Genomic DNA, 26,949 nt, shown 5'->3' with positions numbered 1-26,949 from the left:
TTGTATATCCACAAGTATTGCAAAATTAAACTTCTATGAAACGTATGCTTTGTTTTATTTCTCATTTTTCATCCATGCAACCATAATGTGCCACAGCGAAGCGTGGCGGGTACAGCTAGTTTTCATATATTTTTCAGATCTTTGAACCTGTAAAATAAGTTGTCATCCATTAATTTACCAAATCCTTCATTTTTTTATGATGAATTCACCATATAAGTTCAAAGGTTCTGCTACTGGAATATGAAATTAAAATTTTGCAGCGTATGAAAAATGCCTAACTAGGATTTGAACCCAGGATCTCCAAGTGAAAGACCTTTTAATATTAAAATTAATTTTTAATACTAAAATTGAATTTAATTTTAATAGTAAAATTTAATCAACATCAATCGGGCCACTGATTTTAAGGGTTTGATGAAATTCACATCATGCCATCAGTTCTCAATTTTGGTGATGGGAGTATATCATTATTAGATATATGTTCAGCCATGACACTTGATTGTAGGCAATTTACAGTATATTTCAGTACTCACTGGTAATCTGTAACAAGCCAACTTATAATAATGAAAATAATAAAAAAATTTGTAGCCATATTGAATAGTTTTAAAACAGCTACTATCCTTCCATGTCATAATAATGTTAACTAATTTACAGGAAGGTTTAACTTTTTTTATCATTTGTTAACAGTATTTTGAAATGTTTCCTAACCATTTAAAATATCAAGTTAAAACATATGTTAGTTTATTCAGATTGCTATCAAGAAGATATTTATTTAATATATTCATTTGACCCATCTATGACTATGACTTTTTTTTAACCTCCGAAGCCAACATTCAAGTATTACTTCAGAGGATGAGATGAATGACAATTTTTGTAGCATGTGAAAAATGCCTTGCTTGACCAGGATTCGAACTCAGGACCTTCGGATGAAAGGCCGAGATGCTACCAATCTTATCATGGAGGCCGGCATCATTTGACACTTTTATATATAACTAAGTGTCCAAATACAGTAACTCTTTGCCAGATGTATAAAGCTTGAAGTAAACATTATTTATTTGTAACTTAAGTGAAAATAAGCATAGACTCTAAGTGCAGCTTTTCATTGTGAAATATTAATGTAATAATTTATGTACACTGTATTAAACACAGCCTTGTAAGGCTACAGAATCAAGTGAATTCAAGTACAGATTGTTTGTTTTAGTAAAACTTAAAGTTTAAATTCATAGCAGAGTTTTATTGCAGTGGAATATGAAGTTTATGTAAAGAGAAACTGAATGTGAAAGAAATGTAAACCAATGTTTTTGACAGCTATTAAAACCTTTTCAGATCAGGAAGCCAGTAAAGTGGCTCTGTGCGGTGACAGTTTTAAAACGCTGTTACAAAAACATTTTATATGGGATCTAAGTCGGTTATATTTTTTTATATTCACAAAGAAATCAGTTTTATTATACAATTTGAACTATAGTTATACGAATTAAAATGTTTTATTTGGACAAGAAAGAATATGACCATTTTTTTCTCAGAAATGTGCTTGTGTGTGTGTGTGTGACTGGTGTATTATAATTGCTATGAGGGTTACGGATTTATTTATTATTTACAAAACTAGCTTATTATATCAGCAACATAACGATGTATTGAAACACATAATAAGTTATGTTATACGGCACACACAAAAAAAAAAGGAATTTGTGGTCATAAATGTGTCACTTTTATTTGAGGCCTAATAAATCTTTTCTGACAAAAGATATCGGCATCAATGAAACACATACCGATTCGTAATGAATAACAGTATACAGTAAAAATAGTTTTTTGTCAATCCGAATAGCCTTTTAAGTGGAGGGGATTTTTATAAAACGTAGTTTTTACTGAATCTCTTTCTTTATACTAACATATGTTACTTTATTGTGTGAGTGAGTACGAGTGAACTGCAGTAAGTAACTTACTATCGCAAACCGGCGTTCCGTTGGTAATATATTATTTCATTATTTTTTTCAAAATTACATCGGTTTTTTTTTATTCAGTGCGATTTTTTTCACATATTGGGCGTTTTTTTTAAATTTGTGATTTTTTTTTATTTGCCGTAATTTTTTTTTTATCGAGACAATGAATGACGAACAGATTAGGTTTGCTCTTGACGAAGAACTTTCAGATTATGACGAAAATGACAGTGACGACCTTGAGGGCTTGGATGACATCAAAAATACTGAAATTAGGAGTAACGATTTTTCGGAACCGCATCTCCTGAATTTTAGTAGCGACGATGATGATCCAGGTCATTCGATTAGTGATACTGACACGGAACAGAAAATAAATGTAGCCGGTTCAGTTCTACATCCACATGCTGAAGGAAACGGTAATATATTTCATGAAATCCATTATCGTTCTCCAGTGCAGTTGGATGTTGAAATGCAACCAGCTGTTGAATTTCCTCTCCAGATGAGGAACTTGACACGGCGGAGTTACAAGAAAATCCAACTGACCGGGCCCAAAATGACGAAACAGTTACAGATGACGAAGGTTACGAGTTGGAAGGTCGTCTGCTGGTTCTTGTAAATCCCTGGTTAGTTTGTACTGATAGGTGTAAATATGACACACTAAACAGTTTGCCTTTTACGGCTCCGGAACCAGGTGCATTTGTAAAGAATCCCGACCTTTTGGCTAAATCCGCTCCTCATAAGAGAGGTCGGCCTAAGAAGCGTCGTAGGAATTTACACAATGTGCCTGAATATATTCCTGATCCCCGTATTCATGGGCAGACGCCGTTTGCCGTATCTATGTTGTTTTTTGGGGCTATCCTTGAAAAAGTAACATCACAAACTAATTTGTATTTTCAAAGCCGTAGACCTGATAGGCCATTACCTAAGGACAGAATTCAAGGTGATGTTAGTCTTGCCCAGATGAAACGTTTCTTTGCAATCATCCTGGAAATGGGTCATACTGTAAGACACACTTTACAAGAATACTGGTCGACTGACGAGGTTTCCCATTTCGCTTGGTTTGGGAATACATTACCGAGAACTGTCTTTCTTCATATTTTGAAGTATTTACACTTCACTAACCAGGATCCACCGATAGAATCAGAAATGCAAACTGGTAACTATGACCGTCTCTGGAGAGTACGCGAAATATTTTAAATTGCTCGTCAGAAATCTCGTGAACTCTGTAATCCACGACAACAAATTGTAGTTGATGAGGTTTTATGCGCCTACAAGGGTAGAGTCTTGTTTCGGCAGAATATACCTAGTAAACGAAAGCGCTTTGGGATAAAGGTTTACAGACTTTTCGATAATTCTGGGTACACATTCGATATGAATGTATATCTCGGGAGACAACGAGAGGAACAAAATGTAAACGAAAAAATTACTGAACGTACAGTTATCGATCTAATTGCAGGTTATGAAAATTGTGGATATCATTTGTATATGGAAAATTTTTTTTCATCCCTGCAATTATATCGACGACTGAAAGATGTGGGAATTCTAGCTTGTGGAACAGCTCGATCCAATCGTGCTGGAATGCCAGCTGAATTCACACGAAACAGACGTAAACAATTAGGTTTGACCAGACACCGGTTAGCCTGTCGTACGACACTGGATGGAATATCTTGTATTCTATTCAATGACAAGCGAATGGTAACACTTCTGTCTTCTATTCATGGGCCTGCTGAAGAGGGTAAATACAGTGTAACAATTCACGGTACAGAAAATGTCGTGACACCTGTAATGATTGTAGATTACAATAATTATATGGGGGCTGTTGATCAATCTTATCTTCTGTCTTCAAGCTATTACTTACATAGGCGCATGACAAAATGGACGAAAAAACTTTTTTTCCACATTTTTGACATGCTCTTTTTCCACATTTTTGATATGCTTCTTGTCAATGCTTATACGGCTTACAATAAATAATAAATAATACGGCAATAAGATGGAGAAGAACCAATCCTTCTGATGGTTTCGAAATGAGGTTTTGAAAGGGCTTGTTTCATCATCTCCTACGAGATTTTCTGCACGAGGATCTTATGTAAGAAATCGTGAATTTTTACGTCTTGAAAGTTGTGAAGCAAGACATTTTCCTAAACGTGAGGGAACAAACAGTTTTAGACAATGCGTTGTGTGCTCGGCAAACGGCATTCGCGTAACATCAGTCTGGAGGTGTGTGGCTTGTGAGGTACCACTCTGTTTAGATGGATGCTTTCTCGTGTATCACACACGCCAAAATATCACCAACTAGGGGTAAGAGCTTTTTATTTATAAATTTATTACTTCATTTTATTTGTTTAGGTTATTTATTATTTTTCATCTATTTCATTCTTTTGTTTTTTTGGGGAATCTCCCATATTGCGATTTATATGTTGGTGTAAAAACTAGTGCGCGCTCGTAATTTCTTATTTTATATATTATATATATATAATATATATTACGATTTTATATACATAGTAACATAAAAAATAACTGTTGTTTGTACCGAATAGCTTGTAATTACTGGGGTAATTATTATGCGTTTCATGAACTCTATTGCCCCCCCCCCGTGGCGTGTAACAGCAATACTCTGTTGTAAAAAAAGTTTTTTTACGTAATAAATGCTCTAAGGAAGTCTTATAATTTTTAAAATAAATTTTACATTATATGTAACGCTAAGAAAAAATAAATAACTATAAAAATTTCTCGAAACTGATATGCTAATTAATCTGTAATTTATGACACGGGTTTTTCATCATATTTTGCCCAACTTTCAACCGATTTGCTTGAAAGTATTTTTTTTTTAATCAGCAAACTATGTTTCATAAACACAAATCAAAAAAAAAAAAATTTCGCTAATAAAAAACGCGGTAGAAATGCGCAAAAAAAATTCTGCAATTAAATTATCGTAATTTTTGTACGGTTTCAATTTTTTTGTTGTTACAGGCATAAAAAATATCCAATCGTAAGGTTTTTTTTTTGTCAGAATCTGTTAAATCTCGTTAATATACTGTAATTTTTTGAAAATTTTTTCACAAGAGGGTAGCATAAGACTATGAAGAGAGGCAATCAGATACCAACTATTTTTGCGGAGCGCTAAGAAGCGCGGAGCATTGTGATGGGAAAAGGTTAAGAAACTTAAGATTGAATTATGAAGAAATTGCTGAAAAATAAGTCTTCACATCCAAAATTAGCAATTTCCCATAAAAATTTGAATAAAATAATTTTTTATTAGAACCTATCAAAAACAGATTTTTGCAATGAGATTGACTAGAGGATTATTCATCTTTTGCAAAGATGAATAATCTTGGTTCATGTTTAAACCAAGATATAGAATTCAAGCAGTATTTAAAATATTATTAAACACTACTTATCCATTACAGAAGGAAAAAACAAAATGTTTGTGAAACAGGTCATCAGAAGTATAACTTGCTTGACAATGAAAGATTGTTTTGGTTGCTTCTGGTTGAAGATGATAAAGTCTGCCCTTCTGTATAAATATAAATGAAAGTGAATAACTTCAGATATAGTTTTATAATGGATTTTAATAAGAAAGTATTTGCTCTTTCTCTCTTTTTAATATAAAGGTATAACAGTTTTTTTTTTATGCAGAATATATTTTATCTCAATCAGCTGTGGAAAGTTCTTCACCAAAGTGCTAAACAAATTTACTTCTTACTATGCTAAATAACTTAGGTTACAATTCCCAGTAATATATATTTCTTTATCTTTGTACTTTTGACAACATTGTGCATGAGATCTCTTTAATGATGTTTAAAATGGCTATGCATTTATACTCTTTACCTTCCAATATCTCTAATTTTATTCAAAACTGTAATAACTGTTTATTGCATTGCTTTAATAATAGATTGGCTACTTTTTGTATTATTAACATGTTGACATTCTAGATCAGTTGTCGCGTTTGATTCCGGGCAAGAGTCTGGCACTTTTTCACCTGTCATTTACACCTCTCATTTTTCTCCACGTTTCCTCGATTGACCTTATGTGACGCGGCGATGTCAAGCCATCACCCTTCAGAATTGTCCACCCATTGGACCTTCCCAACGGGGTCCCTCCTGGTTCATTGCAGCAACACGACCTCCGCTTCTGGATGCCGTGATGTCTCTTCCCAGGAGGGCTACCCTCCCGTCCCTACTCATAGTGGGAGTCCGAGTATGCCCCCATGCATACCCCCTCAACTGCGTCCGCCCACCCTCAAACCTTGAGGGTCCTTATATTTCAAGAGCGAGTAAAAATAGAACCGACAAACAAAAAATCAAAGGAACTGTAGCTAAAGTACAACTCTAAAACGAATGATCACACAGTAGTAATTGAACGTACCGGTAGAATGCGGTCATTAAATTTAGATGTTAAAGATTTCATACACGTCATTATGACAGTGATAAGATTAACAGATTGTGTGAATATTTTGTGAAACGGGCTTATGTAATAAACATGCCAACATATTCTTGTTACAGGTGTTATTTTAAAAATATGCCTTTTAAGGTTTTGTATTTTTGCGGGACGCGTTCGAGTGCAAAAGATAGTTATAAATTTATTAATCATGTAGGTTAAGTAACACTTATAAGGCATGTCAATTTTGCTCAGTTTAAAAAACCTAAACGATTCATGTATTGTGATAATTCAGATTCTCAAGAGCTCGTAATGACATTGAGAGATTGGAGAAAAGCGTTACGGACTCCACCGGCTTATCGTGTTGGTAGTAGTAGGTTGCGTATTCAGACTCATTTTCTAACAGTTTTAGTGATTGTAGGAATTGTTATAATTATTTTGTTATATGCTTCGTCGTCTTCCAGAAATGCGAAAAAGTTTATTAGTTATGGTTTATATAGTAATTTTCCGAGGCCAACTTTAGAAACTTCCAGATTTAAGTATTCTTCTTTATCTTCTAATTATGATTCTTATAATTCGACTTATCCGTTGACACCACCAGTAGCTACTCCTCAAGGTATTAGGTATAGAATAGGTATTATAAGTGATTTAGATAAAAAATCAAAAAGCGAGTTAGAATCTAATACGTGGATTAGCTTCTACAAAAAAGGGTTTTTGTTATGGAATCAGTCACCTAAAAAAGTTACATTAACTTGGGATGATGGTGAACCTATTAAATTAAAAACAAGACTTTCTGAAAATGGAAGAGGTATGGAGTTATCTGAATTGGTTGTTTTTAATGGTAAATTGTTAACTTTTGATGACAGAACTGGTATGGTGTATGAAATAGAAGGTGATGCGGTGATTCCTTGGGTTATACTTATGGATGGAAACGGAAGAACAAATAAAGGTAAATACATTATATTAATATAAAATATTGTGTTTAGAAGATAATGAATTAGCTTGTTTAATAGTAGATAAGCAAAAATTGAGCCTTTCTTCAAACAAAATTAAAAAAAACATTTATGGTTTGGTTCTACATAATGAAAATAATTTTAGTAATAGATTTCTGTAATTATGGATAATGCAGAAGAGTAAACTTCTTGTATCAGATTAATATGAAAATTTTAGAATTCAAAAAATACAATTTTATTTTCACGACTTCCCATACTTTTTGAAAAAACAAATTATTAGTTTGGTTTAGAGAAATTTCACAATTTTCTCTGTGTATGTTTTTTTTAGTATTATGTAGCTAATTGCAACTTTTTCTGTAGTTTATTTAGTTAAACACTTAAATTCTACAAATATTTTTAAAATGTCTGCTATCATTAGTTTTGAAACTTTAATAAAACTCTTTCCTGTCAGATTACTAATTCTTTTATTTAATAAATTTTGGAGTTGTTTCAGTATAAGCATTCTTACAGAGAAATTTATGTTGTAATTACCTTATTTGCTATGTGTAATAATAATAAATATGTCACTCATAAAAAGGCTAAAGTAGTTTTTACTTAAAAAATTTTTGCACAGGAAGATTTATTTACTTTCTAATCATAAGTAGGTTATGTAGTAAGTTTTATTTTTTTATTGCATTTTTGAAGTACTTTGATTGCTTACTATCCCAAAAATTTCTGAAAGGTCTTAGTTTATTATATATTCTTATCATTAATTTAATTTAAGAGAAAACCCATTCTTTTCTAAACAGAACAGGTGTTCTGCTTGTGTAAAAGTTTTTATTATAAAAAAAAAGATTCTCAAATATTTTTTTATTGATCTTCTACCTATACCTTATCATATAGTTAAGTAAAATAACTTAAACTTGAAATTATCAAATAAAGCATTTTTCTGGTTATTTTATCACAGAGTTACTTATAAGAACATTTTATCATTTCTTAGAAGTATTTTTTTCTGGATTTCTAAATACTGTTACCTTGTCACACAGTTATGAAACTTATAGTTTAAGACCCTTGAAATTGTGCCTCTTTACAGTCATTGTAAAAGATTCCTCTTACTAAATTTTTTGGCAAAATATTTTTTATTTTTGTGAAAATTACTGCTTTTTGGCTTAATAAATAATTATGGCACTTTTACTGGATGAATTGCTTACGTATTAATCACTTTATTTCTTACTAGGATTTTGTCAATTTCTTACTGTATTCAACTATTTAAAAAAGATACTAAAGATAATACAGCAAAATTTATTTTTTTAGGCTTAATGTATAAATTTTGTTTCATCTTAATTTTATATAGTGTGGATTATGTTAGTAGAAATTATTCTGTCAGCTGTAAATTTAAATCTTAAATTTTTTATTGGGAATTGCAAGTAATTTATGTAATTTGAATAAATAAGTATTTTATTCAGAATATTACATAATAGTATTATATAGACGCACCAGGAATGGGTGGGTAGGTTTTCTAATCTATCCATAAAAAAAAGAACAGGCTGGAAGATCAAAGCCATGTTTTATTTTTAGATCATTTAGAATAGGCTTATGATTTTATTGAAGTAGAGTAAAAAGTAAGGTTCTATCTGGTAAGCCAAAGTGTTGTATAATGTTTCAATTTTTTTGTATAACTGCAGAGTATAATATAAATTGGAGCAAATAAATAAAACCTCTAAGCCTTCATAACAGGTGGGTTTTAACACAATTATATTAATACTGTAAATTTTGAACTACAGTTATAATGTAATTATTAGCCATTCAGTCATGTTCGACCTGTGGCGATTCCATAGGTGAATGTTCTCCTCAATTGTTGATCATGTATGGCTTTTAAGCTGTACTATTGCCCTGCCAGTGTTGCTTTTAGTGGTTTCAAGCCAACATGTTTGCGGTCATCCTGTTTTTCTTTTTCCAATGACCTTACTGAGCTTAATCAAAGTTTCTGAGCAATTTGAGTGCATGACGTGGCCAAAGTATGTCAATTTAAGTCTTTTGATTTTAGCTTTGAGTGAAATTTCCGGATTTATGTATTTGAGGACTTCTTTGATTGTGATTCTGGTGGTCCGTGAAATTCTCAACTGTCTTCGCCAGCACCACAACTCAATCTCAACGATTTTCTGCTGTTCTGATTACCTTAGATTCCAGCTCTCACAACCATATATGGTAATTGGAAAAACTATTGCCTGCACAAGTCTGGATTTTGTGTCCAATCCAACATCTCTAATTTGCGAAACCTTCTGCATACTAAACTACTATGGCATTTAATCTCAGGTGCCTATTTTGCATCACGGTTGATGTTGGAACCAAGAAAAATGAATTCTTTGACACATTCAATTTCATCACCATTGATTTTTATCTTGGCATTGTCATCGCCTACAGTTGTCATTATTTTTGTCTTCTTCAACAAGACAAAAAGCCTAATTTTTTATCTTTTGTCTTTGATTCTCTGAATTAGTTTTTCCAAGTGAAAAGTAGGTTTCCTTTACAAAGTGAAAATTCAAGCATAAAAATACCCCTAGTAGGAAATATTTCATGAATATTCCACCATGTTAATGTAAGAAGTTAAAAGGTTTCAGAAAGGAATATGGAGATAGTAACCAACAAGTTGTTGCTTTCATTTCTTGCGCTTCAGTGGCTGTCATCCTCATGGTTAAAAATGAAGTAAAAAATTTACAAGAAATTTTTTTAGCTTGCTTTTTTGGAAATACATCTACAGTACTAGTCCAGTTTGAATGGCGCATATGTTGTTCTGGATATTGAAGGTTATAACATGACAATTTTTTTCTTATTTATTTATATTTAATCACTCAAAACTGTGTTGATTTTCTTGTAAAATTTTGGGTAATAAACATAAAAATGAAATTCCAGCAATTAAATGTTACATTTTGATATATTGCTTGAATAAGTTAAAATAAAATAAATTGTATACTGTGCAAGATATTGTACTTCCAGACTTTATATCAACTTTCTCATAGGTTTTTTGCAACCATTTTATTCTTTAAAAAACTATCAAAAGTTTATTTAATTTTGTTCAATATTAGTTCTATTAACAGGTGGCAATAATATGCTACAATTTTTATTACTATTATTATGATCAGGTGGGAGTCCATAAGATTTGTTAGATTTATCAAATCCTAGACAAGGCAGTTACTTTTATATGGATTTGAATACTAGATCGTGAATACCGGCGTTCTTTGGTGGTTGGGTTTTAATTAACCACATATCTCAATGGTTGACCTGAGATTGTACAAGACTACACTTCATGTATACTCATTCATCCTGTGAAGTAATAATGCCTTACTTCAGATACCTTACGGTGGTTCTGGAGACTAAACAGAAAAAGGGAGAGATTTATCAAGTAGTTCATGCCTTCCTATAGAAAGATAGAGTTTATTTTTTTCATGGTTTTAACCACCAATACACAGGTTACTAAAACTTTTTTTTTCTAAAAAGTAAAAAGGAAACATAAGATGTGAAAATATCATATTGATTGGAATATGTACACAAAAGTTTAATTTTATATAGATTACAATAATTATTAATTTTTTTTAAATAATAATTTTATGTTAATTTTGAGGACTATAAAATTTTCATAACTGAAGATACAGAGGGGGGAGTAGCCAAGGAGTACCCAAACATATTGAATTTTTTACTCTCTCCAAATTCAGAAGTTTTAAGAAAAGGAATGGTTAGAACAAAAGTTTTTTTTTATTTTCATAATTTTCATAATTAGGTAGTGAATAATTTGTTTTAATTAAATTAAGGTGTGAGTTTCCAAGGGAACCCTCTTGATATCATTAAGGCTTTATTTGCCTTTGAAATTATGTACATTGGAAGTAAGTTTTTAATATTAAAAAAAAAAAAATGTACGCAGGAACTTTACCTGGGTAAGTAACACTCTCAAACTTTCAAATCATAAAGTTTTTATTGGCTTCCAACAAACATGACAACTTGAAAAAAAAATTCAAACTGAAAGTTTGGAGTTGAATATCTCAAGCTTCTAGTTATGTATTTGATCTAAAGATCCATGGAAGAGAATTGAATCTCGTGGACGATTGTACATTTTAAGTTTTTTTTTTAATAAAACACATTTTCTTAAGAATTCCAATTTCGTGAAATTCTTCCATTCTTTGTAAAACTGTTACCCAGATTTCATTGATTAGTAATTATTTTACTACAATGAATTAACACAAATTGAAAATTTTTCAGATTTTTAACAACAAATATGCTTGCTATTAATGATTTTGTCAATTTTAAAAATTCTTCTTTTTATTTCTGTTGGAAACTTTTTGAAAATTACATTTGTTCAGGTTTTTACCATCTAAGAGATGCATACAGTTGAATTTTAAGGTTAACAAATTCAAGAGGAGAAATGATAATGTGGAGTTTACTTACTAATAAAGGCCTTGAATTATACAGTTTCTCTTGAAGAGCAATTTAGAAAAAAAGAATACTTTTTTTAATGTATTTATATTTTATCTGTGTACATAGTTCTGGTTAGAGTAGAAGGATTCTTGATAAGCCACATGCATTTAAGTATAAAAATAAACCACTTAAAATACCAATTTTAAGAGATAAGAATGTAAAATAAGTGAAATATTATTTAATTCGGTTTTTAAGTTAATTATTGAAAAAAATCATGTCATTTTTATTTTTCCTATCCCAGTTACAAAAATGTTTGATTGCTTTATAATTAAATAGGGTACATTCTATTTCAGTTTTTCTATAGTTAAACATCTGAAATATATATTGCACAAGTCATAGTTGCTATTTCTGAAAGTAATAATGTCTGACTAGCCCCTGTGGTAGAAAAGGTGTCACTTGTAGGACTAAATATACCCTCATTTCAGAAGGCTTGGTTTCTTACTGTTGGGAAATAGTAGATTCAGTTCAGTGAAGAATGAAATGTGGAACCATTTCTATCGTCACTTTAATTAGTAAGCCTAGCGTGGATTTGTTATTCTTGGTAATGGCTGTACAATTTCAGTAATGTGTATCAATTTCAGCTATTCTACAATTGTTTGGTTTTGGCATCTATTATATATGTTCAGCCTAACAGTCAAGTCATCTTATTCTAAATAATATTCTATTATACATCAAAGGGCTGTTGAATTTATGATATTGATAAATATTTATCTGGTCAATAAACATCCAATAATAAATGCTCATTAGATGAAGACTAAACAACATCATAAAATTCATGGCAGCTTTTATTAAACGACAGAAGTTTGTGGGATAACACAGAATTGATCATAGTATAATATACAGAATGTTCAGGGCTGGCCCCATCACTGTTTTATAGTTCCTTACAAACAGCCTAATGCTAAAAAAGTTCCTTACAGCTAAAAATGCTTGTTTAATGGATTAATTTACAAGTGCATTTTTAAATTTTAATTATTTTTTGCAGGTTTTAAGAGTGAATGGGCTACCGTTAAAGATCATTCCTTATATGTTGGTAGCATGGGTAAAGAATGGACAACATCTACTGGGTCCTTTGTTAATAATAATCCCTTGTGGATTAAAAATATTAATATTGATGGTGAAGTTCAGCACCGTGATTGGCAACATAGATATCATGCTTTACGTCATGCTGTTGGTATTGATTTTCCAGGTAGATAAATGTAATTATCTTATGTATGTATAATTTTTTTATGCCATTTATTTTATAATCATCTGAAATTGTAAGACTTACTTTACCTTGTAATGTAGAGTTGAAATGTTAAAATCTTTTAAGAATTTTGTGCATAATTTTAATTTTGCAGATTTATTTATTTATCTTTAAAAAACCACATTTTGCTACAATAACACCTTAACTTATTTCTAGGATTTTTCACAAATGGTACCAAGTAACCATATGACATGTGCAATGAACATACTTTGTTCATTGGGTATATGGATATTCTGAATTCATTCCATGGTCTTTGTTAAATCCAGTTTCTCATTTTGCTGGGGAAAACCTGTCCTGACAATTTCAAGCAATAGACATAGTCAGATGCACTTGTTTTGATTTAAAAATGCTGCTGTAGGTCATAGTGTTAAATGCTGTGTTGGTAAATAAAATATATCTTATACTTGTGTGTGTGTATGTGTGTATTTATATATATACATACACACACAATTATATATATATAATTCATATAATATATATATATTATATGTGAAAAAAGAAGAAGGAGAAGAAGGAACAGGTTGAAGTTAATAAATGACATAAAGGATAGTGAAGGTTATAAGATAAGTTGAAAATAGAATGAGATAGAAACAGATGAAGAAAACAATGGTGCCTGGGACCTGCCAATAGGCAGAACATCACATGATGATGATGATGATGATGATGATAACATCATCATAATCATTTGTATATATACATAAATGTGTGTGTGTGTGTGTGTGTATATATATACTTTTTTCCATATAAATGTATATTATTAAGATGTATGAATAAACAATTTTTTATTAAGGAGAATCAGAGAATGCAGGAAAATGCTAAATGTGATTGAGTATAGGAAAAAGAACTGGCTAGGATGAAGAAGGTGTTTATTACTGGATGCAATGGTAGAAGGCTTGATAAATGGAAGGAAATCAAGATGAAGGATAGGATTATTTAAAAAGGAAAATATGCTGAAACAAAGAGGTTAGCAAATTATAGAATAAGGTGGAGAGCAGCAGCTGTGGCAGGACCATCCTAATGGCAGAACTCTATGAATGTTTGAATATTTAAAAGGAATAAAATAACTAAGTGTCCTGAGTAGAAATGTTCACAAATTTTGCACAGCTATCAATATGTTTACTATAAAAAACAAAAACACATACATACTGAGTGTCTTCTGTAGGGAAGGTATTGACCAAACTCAAAGGACTGATTTAGGACATTAAAACAAGAGTTTGTGTGGACAAATGCCCGCCCTATCTTGCTTCATTTACCCTCTGTTCGCCATTTTATGTTTTTTCCATAAAAATTTAATCTTAAGATGAATGAAATTTGGTGTACATTTGTCCAACAAAATCTACAAATTAAGTAAAGTTTGAAAATTTCAAATATTAATCATTAAAATCTTTATCATTAATAACTTCATAAATATTAGTTTTATTAAATATTCTTTTAACCAATAAAGTGTTATGCCTTTTACTGTAAACAAGATGACATCTTATTTGTTCAAATTGGATGATAAACAGCTGCAATATGCTTGAAATTGTTCAAGTGAATCACAAAAATGATGCAGTCTGAGAATTTTATGCCTGTATTCATCTATTAATTACCTTTAATTCAATTATTTTATAGATGTTAGATATATGTACAGCAAATTTCAATTTTCAGCCCATTCTTACAATGTAATTTTTTATTGAAAAAAACAAAATACACAAAATGGTTAATAAAGGGAAAGTGAAGCATAGGCATTTGTCAACATGAACTTTTTTATTTTAATGCACTGAATCAGTTCTTTAAGTTTGACAAACACTTCCCAGGACACCTATTTATTTAATGAACAGCTATGTCTTAAAACATTACTCTTAATGTCTTAACGCTACTCCATGTTTAATAGCATAGTGTGAAAAAAAAAGATTTAAAATAAAACCTGTCAAGATAATTTTAATTTTACAGTCATTATTATCTAATTCAGTACATATTTAAAAATAATAATTTCAGCAAGTGTGTTACAACTTATCTCAATATTTTCAGTTATGATATCATATCACCTGTTATTCCCAACTCAAGGTAAATGACGTTAACATTTTTATACATATTTTATTTAATAACGTTTAAAAATAAAAACTGTAAATCAAGAGGATTTGAGGAAGAATTTATTAACAGATTTATAAATTCTAAAATTGTAAATTTATTGTTCAACATAACATGTATTGCCCAGTCTAATATATTGGAGCGCATGGTTGATGTCGTGTAATATTGCTGGAGGTGGCCAATTAATGTGCTCAACTTTTATCTTGCACAGTCATTTGCTTGTGATCTGTACTATTTAAAGTTTATTCAAATTTGCTCAAAAACTTCTTTTTTTATTTTTAAATTTTTTCTTTAAATATTTTATTACACACTTACTGGTAATGAATGACAGTAATTACTGATATAAGTTATTTTTAATAAGTTAAAGAATAATGATTCTTAAATTTTATTTCATTAACAAAAAGAACATATGCTTAAATAAGCCTTTGTTACAACCAGTTACATTGTTAAAATACACAAGATAAGAAGAAAAAACTGCGATAAAGATAGCGTATAAAACAAATCACAATGTAAATGAGAAATATTATAACTCACACTAAATAGGAAAAATACTACAATTCTGTTGTTTAAAAATTACAAATAGAAAATGTTAGAAAAGAATAACTTTAAAATAGAAAATTACGACATTTAATTCTGATTATACAGAGTGATTCAGGGGGAAAAGGAAGTAATTTGGGAATTGATTCTAAAAGCTTAAATATGAGAAAAAATTCATACAAACATTTATGTGAAAATGCTTTGTTATTGAGTTACAGGTACAGAAAAATTTCATCCAGATTTCAGTTCCTCCATGAAATGAGGCCATATTGAAATTTTTAAGGCTTTTATGTAAGGATTAAACTTGATGGTTTATTGTGGTTTTTAATCTGAAAAATCAAATAAAACAGGTTCCAGAACTGTATCTCCCGTAGATAGTTTTCATGATAACCAACATACAACAGAAACATTTGGAGACAAAAAAGATGCTTTTTTTTAGGTTTGAAATATAATAAACTTTGTTAAATGAATAAAAAAATGTGTAAATTTTATTATCAAAACTTATAGAGAATTTCATTCTGAGAAAATTGATAAAATAAGGTGTATTAAAAACAAAAAAACCGTAACAGAAAAATTTTATAAGTTTGTAAAAATTAAAAACTGTTGTTTTCAGTACAATAAATTTAAACATTTCTTCAAACCACCAATGTTAATTTTGTGTGTTGTTATCCATTACGAGTAAAAGTATCTTTGACAAAAAACAGTATGAATAGAATTAAGTGGTAATTATTGTTAGCCCATTGTCAAAACTGCAGTCATCTGCCATGATCACCAAGCAAGAGTTGTTGAACTTTATGAACAAGGTAAGGACACAGTCTGTGAGCATGTAGTGTCTTCCATACTTTACTAAGTTCAATGTTGAGTCGTGTAGAGATTCTTCACAGGCTTGTTGTAGGTCTTAGGTTTACCACCTGAAGAATGTTTACCTTTCCTTCACCATGTACTGGTTGTTGTTCAGATGAAACATTAGTACTTGGAAGTATACAATTCTCATGAAGATTAAACAAAAATTCTACAAAATACAACTATTTTTAATTTTTATAAATTTGCAACATTTTTCATTGTTTTATTCTATTTTGTTTTTAATAATAAAGGTTGATTTTTTTTTATAAACTTATTATTAGCTTTTTTTACTTTATTAAATCAATTTTATTAGAATTAAATTTTCTACAAGTTATGATAATAAAATTTATGCATTTATTAGATATTTAACTAAATTATTGAACTTCGAACCTAAAACAAAGAGTTTTTATCACCAGATTTGTCTCTTTTATGTTGGATATTATGAAAACTGTAGGAAATATAGTTCTGGGACCTGTTTTATTCAATTTTTCAGGTCAAGGTTTCCTCTTATATAATGCCTTAAAGATTTCAGTATAACCTCATTTCACTGGAGGAACTGAAACCTAGGAAAAATTTTTCGCTGGTTGAACTTTATAACAAAGCGTTCTTGTACATCTGTTTGTATTGAACTATTTTCCATACTTCAAGCTGTAGTATCTGTTTCCAAGTTATTTCCTTTTTCTTGAATCAACCTGTATAATTACACATAATGATTACCTTTAAATATTAGGCAAAAAGTTCAAAATGATTCATTTTTGTTCATTACTTACTGTTTTTCTGTGCTGTAACCATGTGGCTATGCAGGTCAACACATATTTAGCTGAGCAGTATATATCATATATCAATAAAAACCCGTGCAAAAGTCGGATGAACCTTTGCGCATATGTGTTGTGCAGCGTCTCTAGTATGGCTTTCAATCACGCCGCATCACTTCGTTTAGTTCTGAACACGCAGCTAGCACCTAAACATGTCTACAACAATAGCATCTCCCGCCAAGTGTGAATTGCGTACAGTAATTTGATTTCTTCAGGGTGAGGGGTGTAATGCAGCTGAAATTCATAGACAAATAAGTAATGTGTATGGTGAAACTTCAATGAGTGACAGCAAAGTGTGACAATGATGCAGGAACTTTAAAATAGGACGTACAGATGTTCATGATGGAGGCGGTCAGGGAAGCGAGTGTCAACCGATGATCTCGTTGAGCGAGTGGATGAGGCAATTCGAGAAAAATGTCGGTTCACAATTTCTGTATTGAGTGATTCATTTCCTGAAATTTCAAGGTCAGCTCTCTACACCACTGTGAGTGAGAGACTTCAGTACCGCAAACTGTGTGCGAGATGGCTTCCCAAGATACTGTCCGACCATAATATCTCCATTTTGGAATTTTCAAACATGTATATATTTTTTGTTTTTATTGACTATTATGAACACCAAATTTCATTTATGTCTCAACCTCCTCTTAACATTAAATCTTTATTGTAAAAACATAAAATGGCAGACAGAGGGAATATGAAGCAAGATAGGGGGGCATTTGTCCATGTGAACTCTTTTGTTTGTTTTGATGTAATAAATCAGTCCTTTGAGTTTGGTCAATACCTCCCTTACAGGAGACATATATGTTTTTTGTATTTTACGATAAACACATTGACTGTTTTGGAACATTAGTAAATATTTTTACTCAGGCAACCTTTTATTTTATTTTATTTTTAAACATTAGTTATAAATTATTCATGCATCTTTACCTTTACCACCTTACTTATTACTATACCACTTTGTGTTTTTTTTACTGTACAAGGGTGACATACTCGTTTCATATGGTCTACAGGAATTATTTATTCCTTAAAAGCTATATGACTTATCGTAGATTTTACTGTAAGTTAAATCATTTATAATTACCTATTTGTTTGATAGAAAATGGTAATTTAATTGATATAAAATAAAATAGTTATATGATTTAATGTATCATAACTAAATGATAAAGCAATTATTTTGATAAAATAAGTGATGAGCAATCATTATAAAATAATTTTGTCAGAAGTTGTGAAAAAAAAATTAATAAATAAAAATTGGAAAAGAATAAAGTACAATGAATAAAAATTATAATATCCAAGACTTAAGAGAAAGCAGTAGTATTTAATTAACAATTATAAAAGAAAAATAATTCTCTTTTTTATATGTAATTTTGTTAGCTTGTATGAAAACTCATTAATATCTTATTGCTGTAGTGTACATGTGGAATAATAATAATCTACAAAGCATATAGATAAATTATAAAATTTATTATAGCTGTTATAAATTAATTATGTAACCATTAAAACATTCATTCAGTTTCTGAAATTAATCTGTTTATATTATTTACAGGATATATGATACATGAATCTGGTATATGGAGTGCTATCCATAATAAATGGTTCTTTTTACCTAGGCGATTATCTAAAAAACAGTATGATGAAGTTGAAGATGAAAGAAGGAGTACAAATATTTTGTTAATTGCTGATGAAAATTTTACAAATATTGAGGTAATTTTACCTTATCAGTTTAGTTTTAATAGTTTGCTTACTTTTTTATGCGTAGAGTGACTATTTTTACATAAAAAAAAATTGCTTACAACGTTTTTTAGAAAAATTCTTTTATCTATCCAGTAGAAATAGTTATTAAGAAGTTTACTTTTGTAATAGTGATGACAGAAATAACAGCGCTGCTATTTTGTCTCTGTCTCTGCTCCAACAAACAGTTGTGAATGGGAACAGTATGTTGTATTACTTTGCTCTCTTCCCTGCATGATAAATAAAGTTTTCAACACATGTAACAGAACATACACCCCAATCTTCACCCCCAGTACAATGTTCTCAGTTCCAAGTTGCCAACCCTAGCACAATTACAGCACACCATTTATTAACATATCAATACTAATTAACATCAATCAATAATACAAATTTCAAAATATTAGAAATTATTAAGGATGACATAAAATTAAATATATTTGAAAAATATTACATATATAATTACAAACAAAACTTCAATTTGATAAGCCATCATACAGTGTTTGAGGGGGGCAGTATAAAAACTGCAACAGATAGCAACACATTTAAATTAATGCGCAATTATCATTTTTTTAGTATTTTTATTTTTAAATCTTTAATATGCATTAACATAATAATTTCAAACATGATTGAGGTTGCGGTATCCTGTAAAAGTACTTTCATGAAAAATTATGGTAAGATATGTCTTATCTTAATATTCTGTACTAGGTAGTTTATTTAATAGAATTAAAACAACCAATTTATATAAAAAATTTCAAATCTGTGAATTCATCATCGGTTATATGTATCACATAAGTACTACATAAACTGCCAGTTGTCAGTTTTTATTTGTAATAATCAGTTACCATTGTATTTTATTGATGAGTACATGGGTTCAAAAAACTTTTTATATAAATTGGTAAATTTATATTAAAAATTATATACTTATATGTAAATTTTTATTAATTACATATATTTTTTGTAAATGATTATTCATTCATTATATGCAATGATATTACGTGGAATTAGTAAAAATTACACCTTATTGTATCCCTGTAGTTGGACCATCTGTGGATCTATTTTAGTGATTTATATAGCCCTAAAACAGCTTATATTCTTTATTCTTTTTAGTGCTGACTACTACTCATTTACAAATTATGCCAACCTTGACAGTATATAATATATAAAATCAGAAAAAACTAATGTGTAAATTTTGTTATCAAAACATGTAAGGATTTAATTGAGGAAATCGATGCAATATAGTCTATGAAAAACAAAAAAAATGTATATTGTTAAAAACAAAAGAGAACAAAACTTAACAGAAAGATTTTTATGAATTTGTAAAAATTAAAAATAGTTTTTATTACAATAAATTTAACACTTTGAAAAAATTAAAACATTTTTCTGTTAAATTTTGTCCTTTTTGGTTTTAACAGTAATACATCAATTTTCTCATAATTAAATTCTCTACTACACATTTTGATAATAAAATTTACTAAAAAAGTTATTGCTGTAGATCTAAAAAAAATTGTTATTTTTTTGTCACTAAATTTTTATGTTTGATATCATCAAAAGGAAATACAGTTCTGGGACCTGTTTTATTAAACTTTTCAGATCAAAAAACATAAGAAATCATCAAGTTTACTCCATATATAATGACTTAAAAATTTCATCTCAATGAAATCCGAGTAGAATTTTTCACCAGCCATAACTCGACAACAAAACATTTTCAGACATATGTTATGAACTTTATTCCTTCTTTCAAGCTCTAGAATCAGTTTCCAAATTATTTCCCTTTCCTCCTGAATCATTCTATATGAGGTCTGTTCAGAAAATAACTGAACTTTATTTTTTTTAATCTTTATTATTAATTTTATATAGATTACTAGCTAGCTGAAGGAGGACATCATCTAATTTTTGGCACAGAACTCACAAATTGACAAAACTGAATGTGTGAGCGCATTGTCATGGGAAGGAACCATGAGTTGTCTCGCCACAACTCTGGTCTCTTTTTGTGGATTTTTTCACATAACGAAAATAGTTTGATAGTATGCACAGTTCACTGTCTCACCTTTAGGCAAGAATTCAAAATGCACAATTCCATTAAAACAAAAAAAAAAACAGGGAGCATTACTTTGATATTTGATCAAGACTGACGTCCTTTCTTGGAGCGTAGAGATCCTTTGCCAGTTGACTGTAATAATTGAATTTTTTTCTCAAGTGTCGATAGCTATAAATACAGTTTTATATCCCATTATGTCCCTCTGCATGAATGTTTCATTGTTATCAGTTTGTTCAATAAGTTTCTGACAAATGTCCATTCATTCTTTCTGCTGTTCGGTTATCAAACAAGGAACAAACTTTGCTGCAATTTGATGCATGTTCAATTTTTCATTCAAAATGTCATGGCATGATCCAATTGAGATGCTTATCTCTTCTGCAAGTTCTCTGACAGTCAATCGGCGATTTGCACAGAACAGATAGTTGCAGAACATTTCTGAACGTGGGTATCTTCAATTGCAGTCGAAGGCTTTCCTGGTCGAGGATCATCTTCAATCAACTGACAACCACTTTTAAATCATGAAAACCATTCATAACATTCCATATGACCTAGAGCATCATCTCCGTAAGCTTGTTTCAAAAGTTGAAACGATTCTGTGATTTTTCTCAGTTTCACACAAACTTTTATGCTTGTATCGTTGGTTTCGAAAATTGAACATTAAAAAATCCACTACTAGCACTTAAACATGTAGCACTCAAATAACAATAACACAAAAATTAAACAAGATATCTACAATCCAAGAACGTGTGGTTACAGAGGAGGTTATGCGGAATACAATGCTGCCAACAGCATGTCTTTGATATCTCCATTGGTACATAATTAAAAATGTTCAGTTATTTTCTGAAGAGATATATTCATATATATACATATGTATATATATATGTATATATATACCATATTATATATGGTAACTTTTAATGAATTGTGAATTGGATGATTATGATTATGAGTCAGTAGTTGAGGTTTTCACTTGCACTAGTTTATTCATAAATTATCCGTAATATTATTTTATTATATTGATTTGTTGGTCTCATGGTCTTGGGAGATGACTAAGTCCCAGTGAGTTTGGTCATGTTCTGTGTAATTTTGTCAGTCTGAGCCATGATGTATTTTGAAGTTGTTGAAGCATTTTATTTGTTTTCTCAAACAACATTCTTCTGTAAGGACTATAGTAATGCCTTATCATTATGAACCTCTGCATATAATATAAAAAATAGAGAATAAACACAATATTTTCATAAGAATCCTAATTTCTAAACTATAGAATATTGTGATCAGATAGTAGCCAAAAATTGAAAAACATTTTGTGCTAGAAATATATCTCTAAATTTTTTCTAGCACTATTATGTTTAAACGTATCATTTTATTTAGCACAATTTTTTATATTTCATCATCTAAAAAGTATTTGTTCTAATAAACATCTGATCATTGTTGTTACTGTTAGTATAATTAATTTTTTTTTTTAGGTAAAACATATTGGTGAAGTTATTCCAACACATGGTTACAGTAGCTTTAAATTTATCCCTGGTACCAGTGATCAAATAATTGTTGCCTTAAAATCTGAGGAAGACAAAGGAGTTACTGCCACATACATAGTTGCATTTGATATCAGTGGAACTATAATTTTACCAGAAACGAAAGTAGCTGATTTAAAATATGAAGGCATTGAGTTTACTTAATTTCTTTATTTATCGATAAATAAAATTAATAAATTAATAAATTTATCGGTAAATTAAATTAATTATAGCTTTTACCAAAAGAAATCCTCATTTTAAATAAAAATGAAAAAACTCAATTACTAATATAGTTTATTCTTAACATAGATCGTTATATACAAAATATGTGATATATTTTCTAAAAAAATTTATAAAATAAAAAAAATTAATTAGCAGTTTCAAAAACTGTTATAATGGTCAATATTGTTAAAAATGTTACCTGTAGTTAACTAGAAAATTATTTTTTAACTATCCGATAATTTTTAATTATTATTATTATTATTTAAATCTGTTTAAAATTAAACATTCTGATAAAAATAATGTTAACTACTTATCACCATTTTGATGTTGTGAAACTTTTTCTTTGTTTAAGAAACATTGTATCATTAAGTCTCTGATGATATAAATGCAATAAATTTTTTTTTAAAAGTTAAAAACTTGTATGAATTTTAGAATTTAAAAAAAATAGTTATATATATATATGACAATACAAGTAAAACAAAACTTTTGTGATTATTCAATTACATTTGGCTGAAATTCTTGTCACTGTGTAAAGCAGTGTTATAATTTTAATATATTTTATGAAACTTTTTTTATCTAGATCAATTTTCAGTGGCTTTTACGTGTATTTTCCTCATAACAGTAGAAATTGTTTACAGTACAAAGGACTTTTGCAAATAAAAAATAATTAATTACTAACAATTTTTATGTATTTTATTTAATTATGATATAAATATTCAATACATTTTATCAAATTGTATGGCATCAGTATTATTGAAAAATGTAAAATACTTACATAATATATTTGAAAATAAATGTACTGAAATGTAGACAGAACTGTGCAATACAATTCAGGCTTGATTTAATTGTTACAAATGAAATTCTAATGTCACATTAGGCCTTCCTATATGTTTATTTTCATCTCTGGAATTAAAAGTCTAATATTAATATTTTTACACTATATCAGTATTGTTTTAATCCTTTGCAGTGTAAAAGTCCATGGGTTTGCAACTTGTGGGTCATGGGGTACTAAAAGTAATTAACTATTCACGTAGTAAATAATAATCGAGGAAAATTGTTGATCTAGATGACAAAGAAAATAACCATTTAACAAAAGGCATTGTAGTTTTTATTTTTAAATAAATCATTACAGATACATGAATGTGATAGATGTGTAGGAATAACATTTGTAAAAAAAAATTGATATCAGCAAATTGGAAAAAAGTGTCATTGGACTAATATATCACTGTAACACAAAAAAAAATTAAAAATTATTTATATATAAGTAACTGGTCAATTAGGGAAATAATATAAATATATAAATGACATATATATTAGGCAAATATATAAATGATTATATAATAAATAAATAAATATATATGTATATAAATCAAGTAACAACAAATTAACCACCAAAATAGTAACAAAGAATCAAAAAATTAATACCAAAAGTCGACTTTTGCAAGATCCCGTATCATCAGACGATAAAAAATTCTACAATTACATCAAACAAAAACAAAAAAAAGAAATAAAAACTTAAACATAAACCCTAACAACCACAAAACTTACTGCCAACACAACTCACTGCCAACTGGAATGTTATAAATTTAAAATGTCATGCAACTATGTTCGTAAACATTATTGTAGCAGTTGGCAGTGTGATGTCCACAGATGCCATGGTGCCCTTGATGAGATTTATATACGTCCTCACTATATTACACACCTACTAAGCCCATAACCATATTGGCATTGTGCGTTTATAAGACAATATAATTGCGCAAGCTCAGTGTCAGCAAATAGCAATCAAGGCCATTACTGACACTTGCTACTTAGCAATTAGGAATATTCTCGCTTCTGATAAATTTGGTAATATGTTACCGTTTTCTGAGTGTTATTATCATTGACTATATCTTATTATTTACGTATTATTAGTAACCATATCGTGCAAGATAGTCATGTTCTTTACTATCAAATACGTATCATATTTGTTGAATGGATTTTATAAATAACCCATCATGAATAATTGTAAAAGAAAAAGAATTTATTGTTTTAATGTTGACTGGAAAGAACAATTTTCTTTTATTGATTTTAAAAGTAAATGTATCTGCTTGTTATGTAATAATAGTGTGGCACCCCCAATAACTTTGAATTTATTTTGCACCCTTACTGACAAAACATCTTTTTGACTTTTATAGATTTAGAAAAAGCCTTTAACAAGGTGGATTGGGAATTGATATTTCAAACAATGAAGGAAATAAAGCTCGACTGGAGGGATAGAAGAATTCAGAATCTGTATAAAATGCAGGAAACTGAGATTGAAATCAACGGCTAAAAGAAAGAGGCCAAAATAAGAAGGGAAGTCAGGCAAGGTTGCCCACTGTCACCGTTTTTGTTTAATTTGTTTATTGAAAAGGTTATCGTAGAAATGAAAGAAGAAACAAAAGGAATCAGAATTAATGGAAAATCCATACATTGTATCCGCTTTGCAGATGATATTGTGTTACTGGTGGAATCAGCAAAGGGAATGAAGATTATGTTAGAAACACTATCTAAAGTACTAACAAAACTTAAATCGAAAATTAATAAGGAGAAGACAAAAACTATGATTGTAGGAAAAACAAAGGAAGGTATGTATGTCTGGAGTGTTCTAACTTACTGATGTGAAACATGGATGCTTGGGAAAGCAGAAAGAAGAAGACTGGAAGCAATGGAAATGTGGATTTGGAGGAGAATAACAAGAACAAGCTGGGTGGATAGGAAAAGAAGTGATCAAGTGTTAGCAGAAGTGAGTGAGAGGAGGTCCTTGCTAAATGTTATATGAAGAAGAAAAGCTAAATTGATAGGACGTGTACAGCGACATGACCAGTTCTTGACAAATAGAAGGCAAGGTTTTAGGTAAAAAACCTAGAGGTAGACTGAAAGCAACCATCATCAAAAATGTTAAAGAAAGATGGCCTTGGTTCATATTGTGATTTGAAGAGAGAAGTGGGAATGAGGATGACGTGGTTAAATCGACAAGCCTTTAGTGAATGATGATGAATGACAAAAAGGTTGCTGACCTCTGGACTACTACACTATGAATTACTACTTCTGATATTCTCATGATATTTCTAATACAAGAATTTTATTTTATTAAAGAGTATTATTGTTTATCTAGATTATCCAGATTTTTGTGTAATCGGGATTACTTTCAGTCCAATTTGGTCTTGGGTTTTTACTATTTGCTTTATATATATATATATATATACACGCACACCAATCTTAATTGTTATTTATCAAATACAGGCTCTGATTTAGAAGTAAATTAACATTTTTAAACATTACTAATAAAAAGGCTTCTGTTTTTAGGCTTACATACAGACAGATCTTTGAGTCTCTGCAGTAATCTTGGTGTTTACACTGATTATGTATATTTTTGTATACAGTCTAAACAAATAAGTATTTTATAAATAAATATTAATGAAATATGTTAAATAAATAAATAAATATTTTTTTCAAAAACTAAAATAAAATATGTAACATTTTAAAAGTGATTTTAAATTAGGTAACCGTCATGCCTCATAAATCTTATATTTGGCAGATAATAATTGAAATTTGTAATAAAGTTTTAACATATTGGTTAAAAAAATGTTTGAAAGAAATATATATATATCTATATATTTAAAGTTATTGTTACAGAATTTGTTTTTTCTTCCCTTCTTACTGATTCTTAATTTATGCTGTTTCAAATGATTTGTGCTAGACTTTTTCAAAATATGAAATGTGCAGTTTAACTGTATAGCTAATGAAAAATTAGCTGATATAAAAATTGATTTATTATTAGCTTCCCTGAAGCAAGTGAGTCTTTTGATTATTTATTGATTAGTAGAATAAAATGATAGAAGTAGAAGAATAGGAACATGCAAGATAAGGTAGTGAAGTGCTTTGATAACTTATAGTACAAAATACTATGTATTTGATGAAGAAGTTCATTTTCATAAAGAGCATGGGGTACAAGAGAAGCAGTTGTGAATATGTGATTAATTTTAGAAAATTAGCTGAAGATAATTGAAATTTATAGACTAATTATTATATGCATTTTACGTTATATTAGATTTTTAAAAAGCTAAGAAAAATATAGTTTAAATATGAAATGAGATGTTTTGCTAAAAATTCAGTTATGTTAAATTTTAGTAGAAAACCAGTTAAAGCAAGTTTCTGTTTAAAAAAAGCTATGAGAAAGTTATGCCCACCATAATAATAAT

At 29.5% G+C, this 26,949-nt stretch overlaps 1 protein-coding gene across 1 annotated transcript; it reads left to right on the top strand.

Annotated features, from left to right (window-relative positions):
• Positions 1-6,307: 6,307 nt before the first annotated feature.
• On the top strand, positions 6,308-23,051 carry LOC142330571 (soluble calcium-activated nucleotidase 1). The gene is made up of 4 exons (XM_075375949.1): positions 6,308-7,260; positions 12,696-12,899; positions 18,768-18,925; positions 22,457-23,051. The coding sequence occupies exons 1-4, from the start codon at positions 6,588-6,590 to the stop codon at positions 22,667-22,669; spliced, it is 1,248 nt and encodes a 415-aa protein (XP_075232064.1). The 5' UTR covers positions 6,308-6,587; the 3' UTR covers positions 22,670-23,051.
• Positions 23,052-26,949: the final 3,898 nt, after the last annotated feature.

Source organism: Lycorma delicatula, chromosome 9 (assembly GCF_047948215.1).
Source record: "Lycorma delicatula isolate Av1 chromosome 9, ASM4794821v1, whole genome shotgun sequence".
NCBI lineage: Eukaryota > Metazoa > Arthropoda > Insecta > Hemiptera > Fulgoridae > Lycorma > Lycorma delicatula.
Note: the sequence above shows the minus strand (reverse complement) of the source record. Positions and strands in the feature narration are given on the sequence as shown.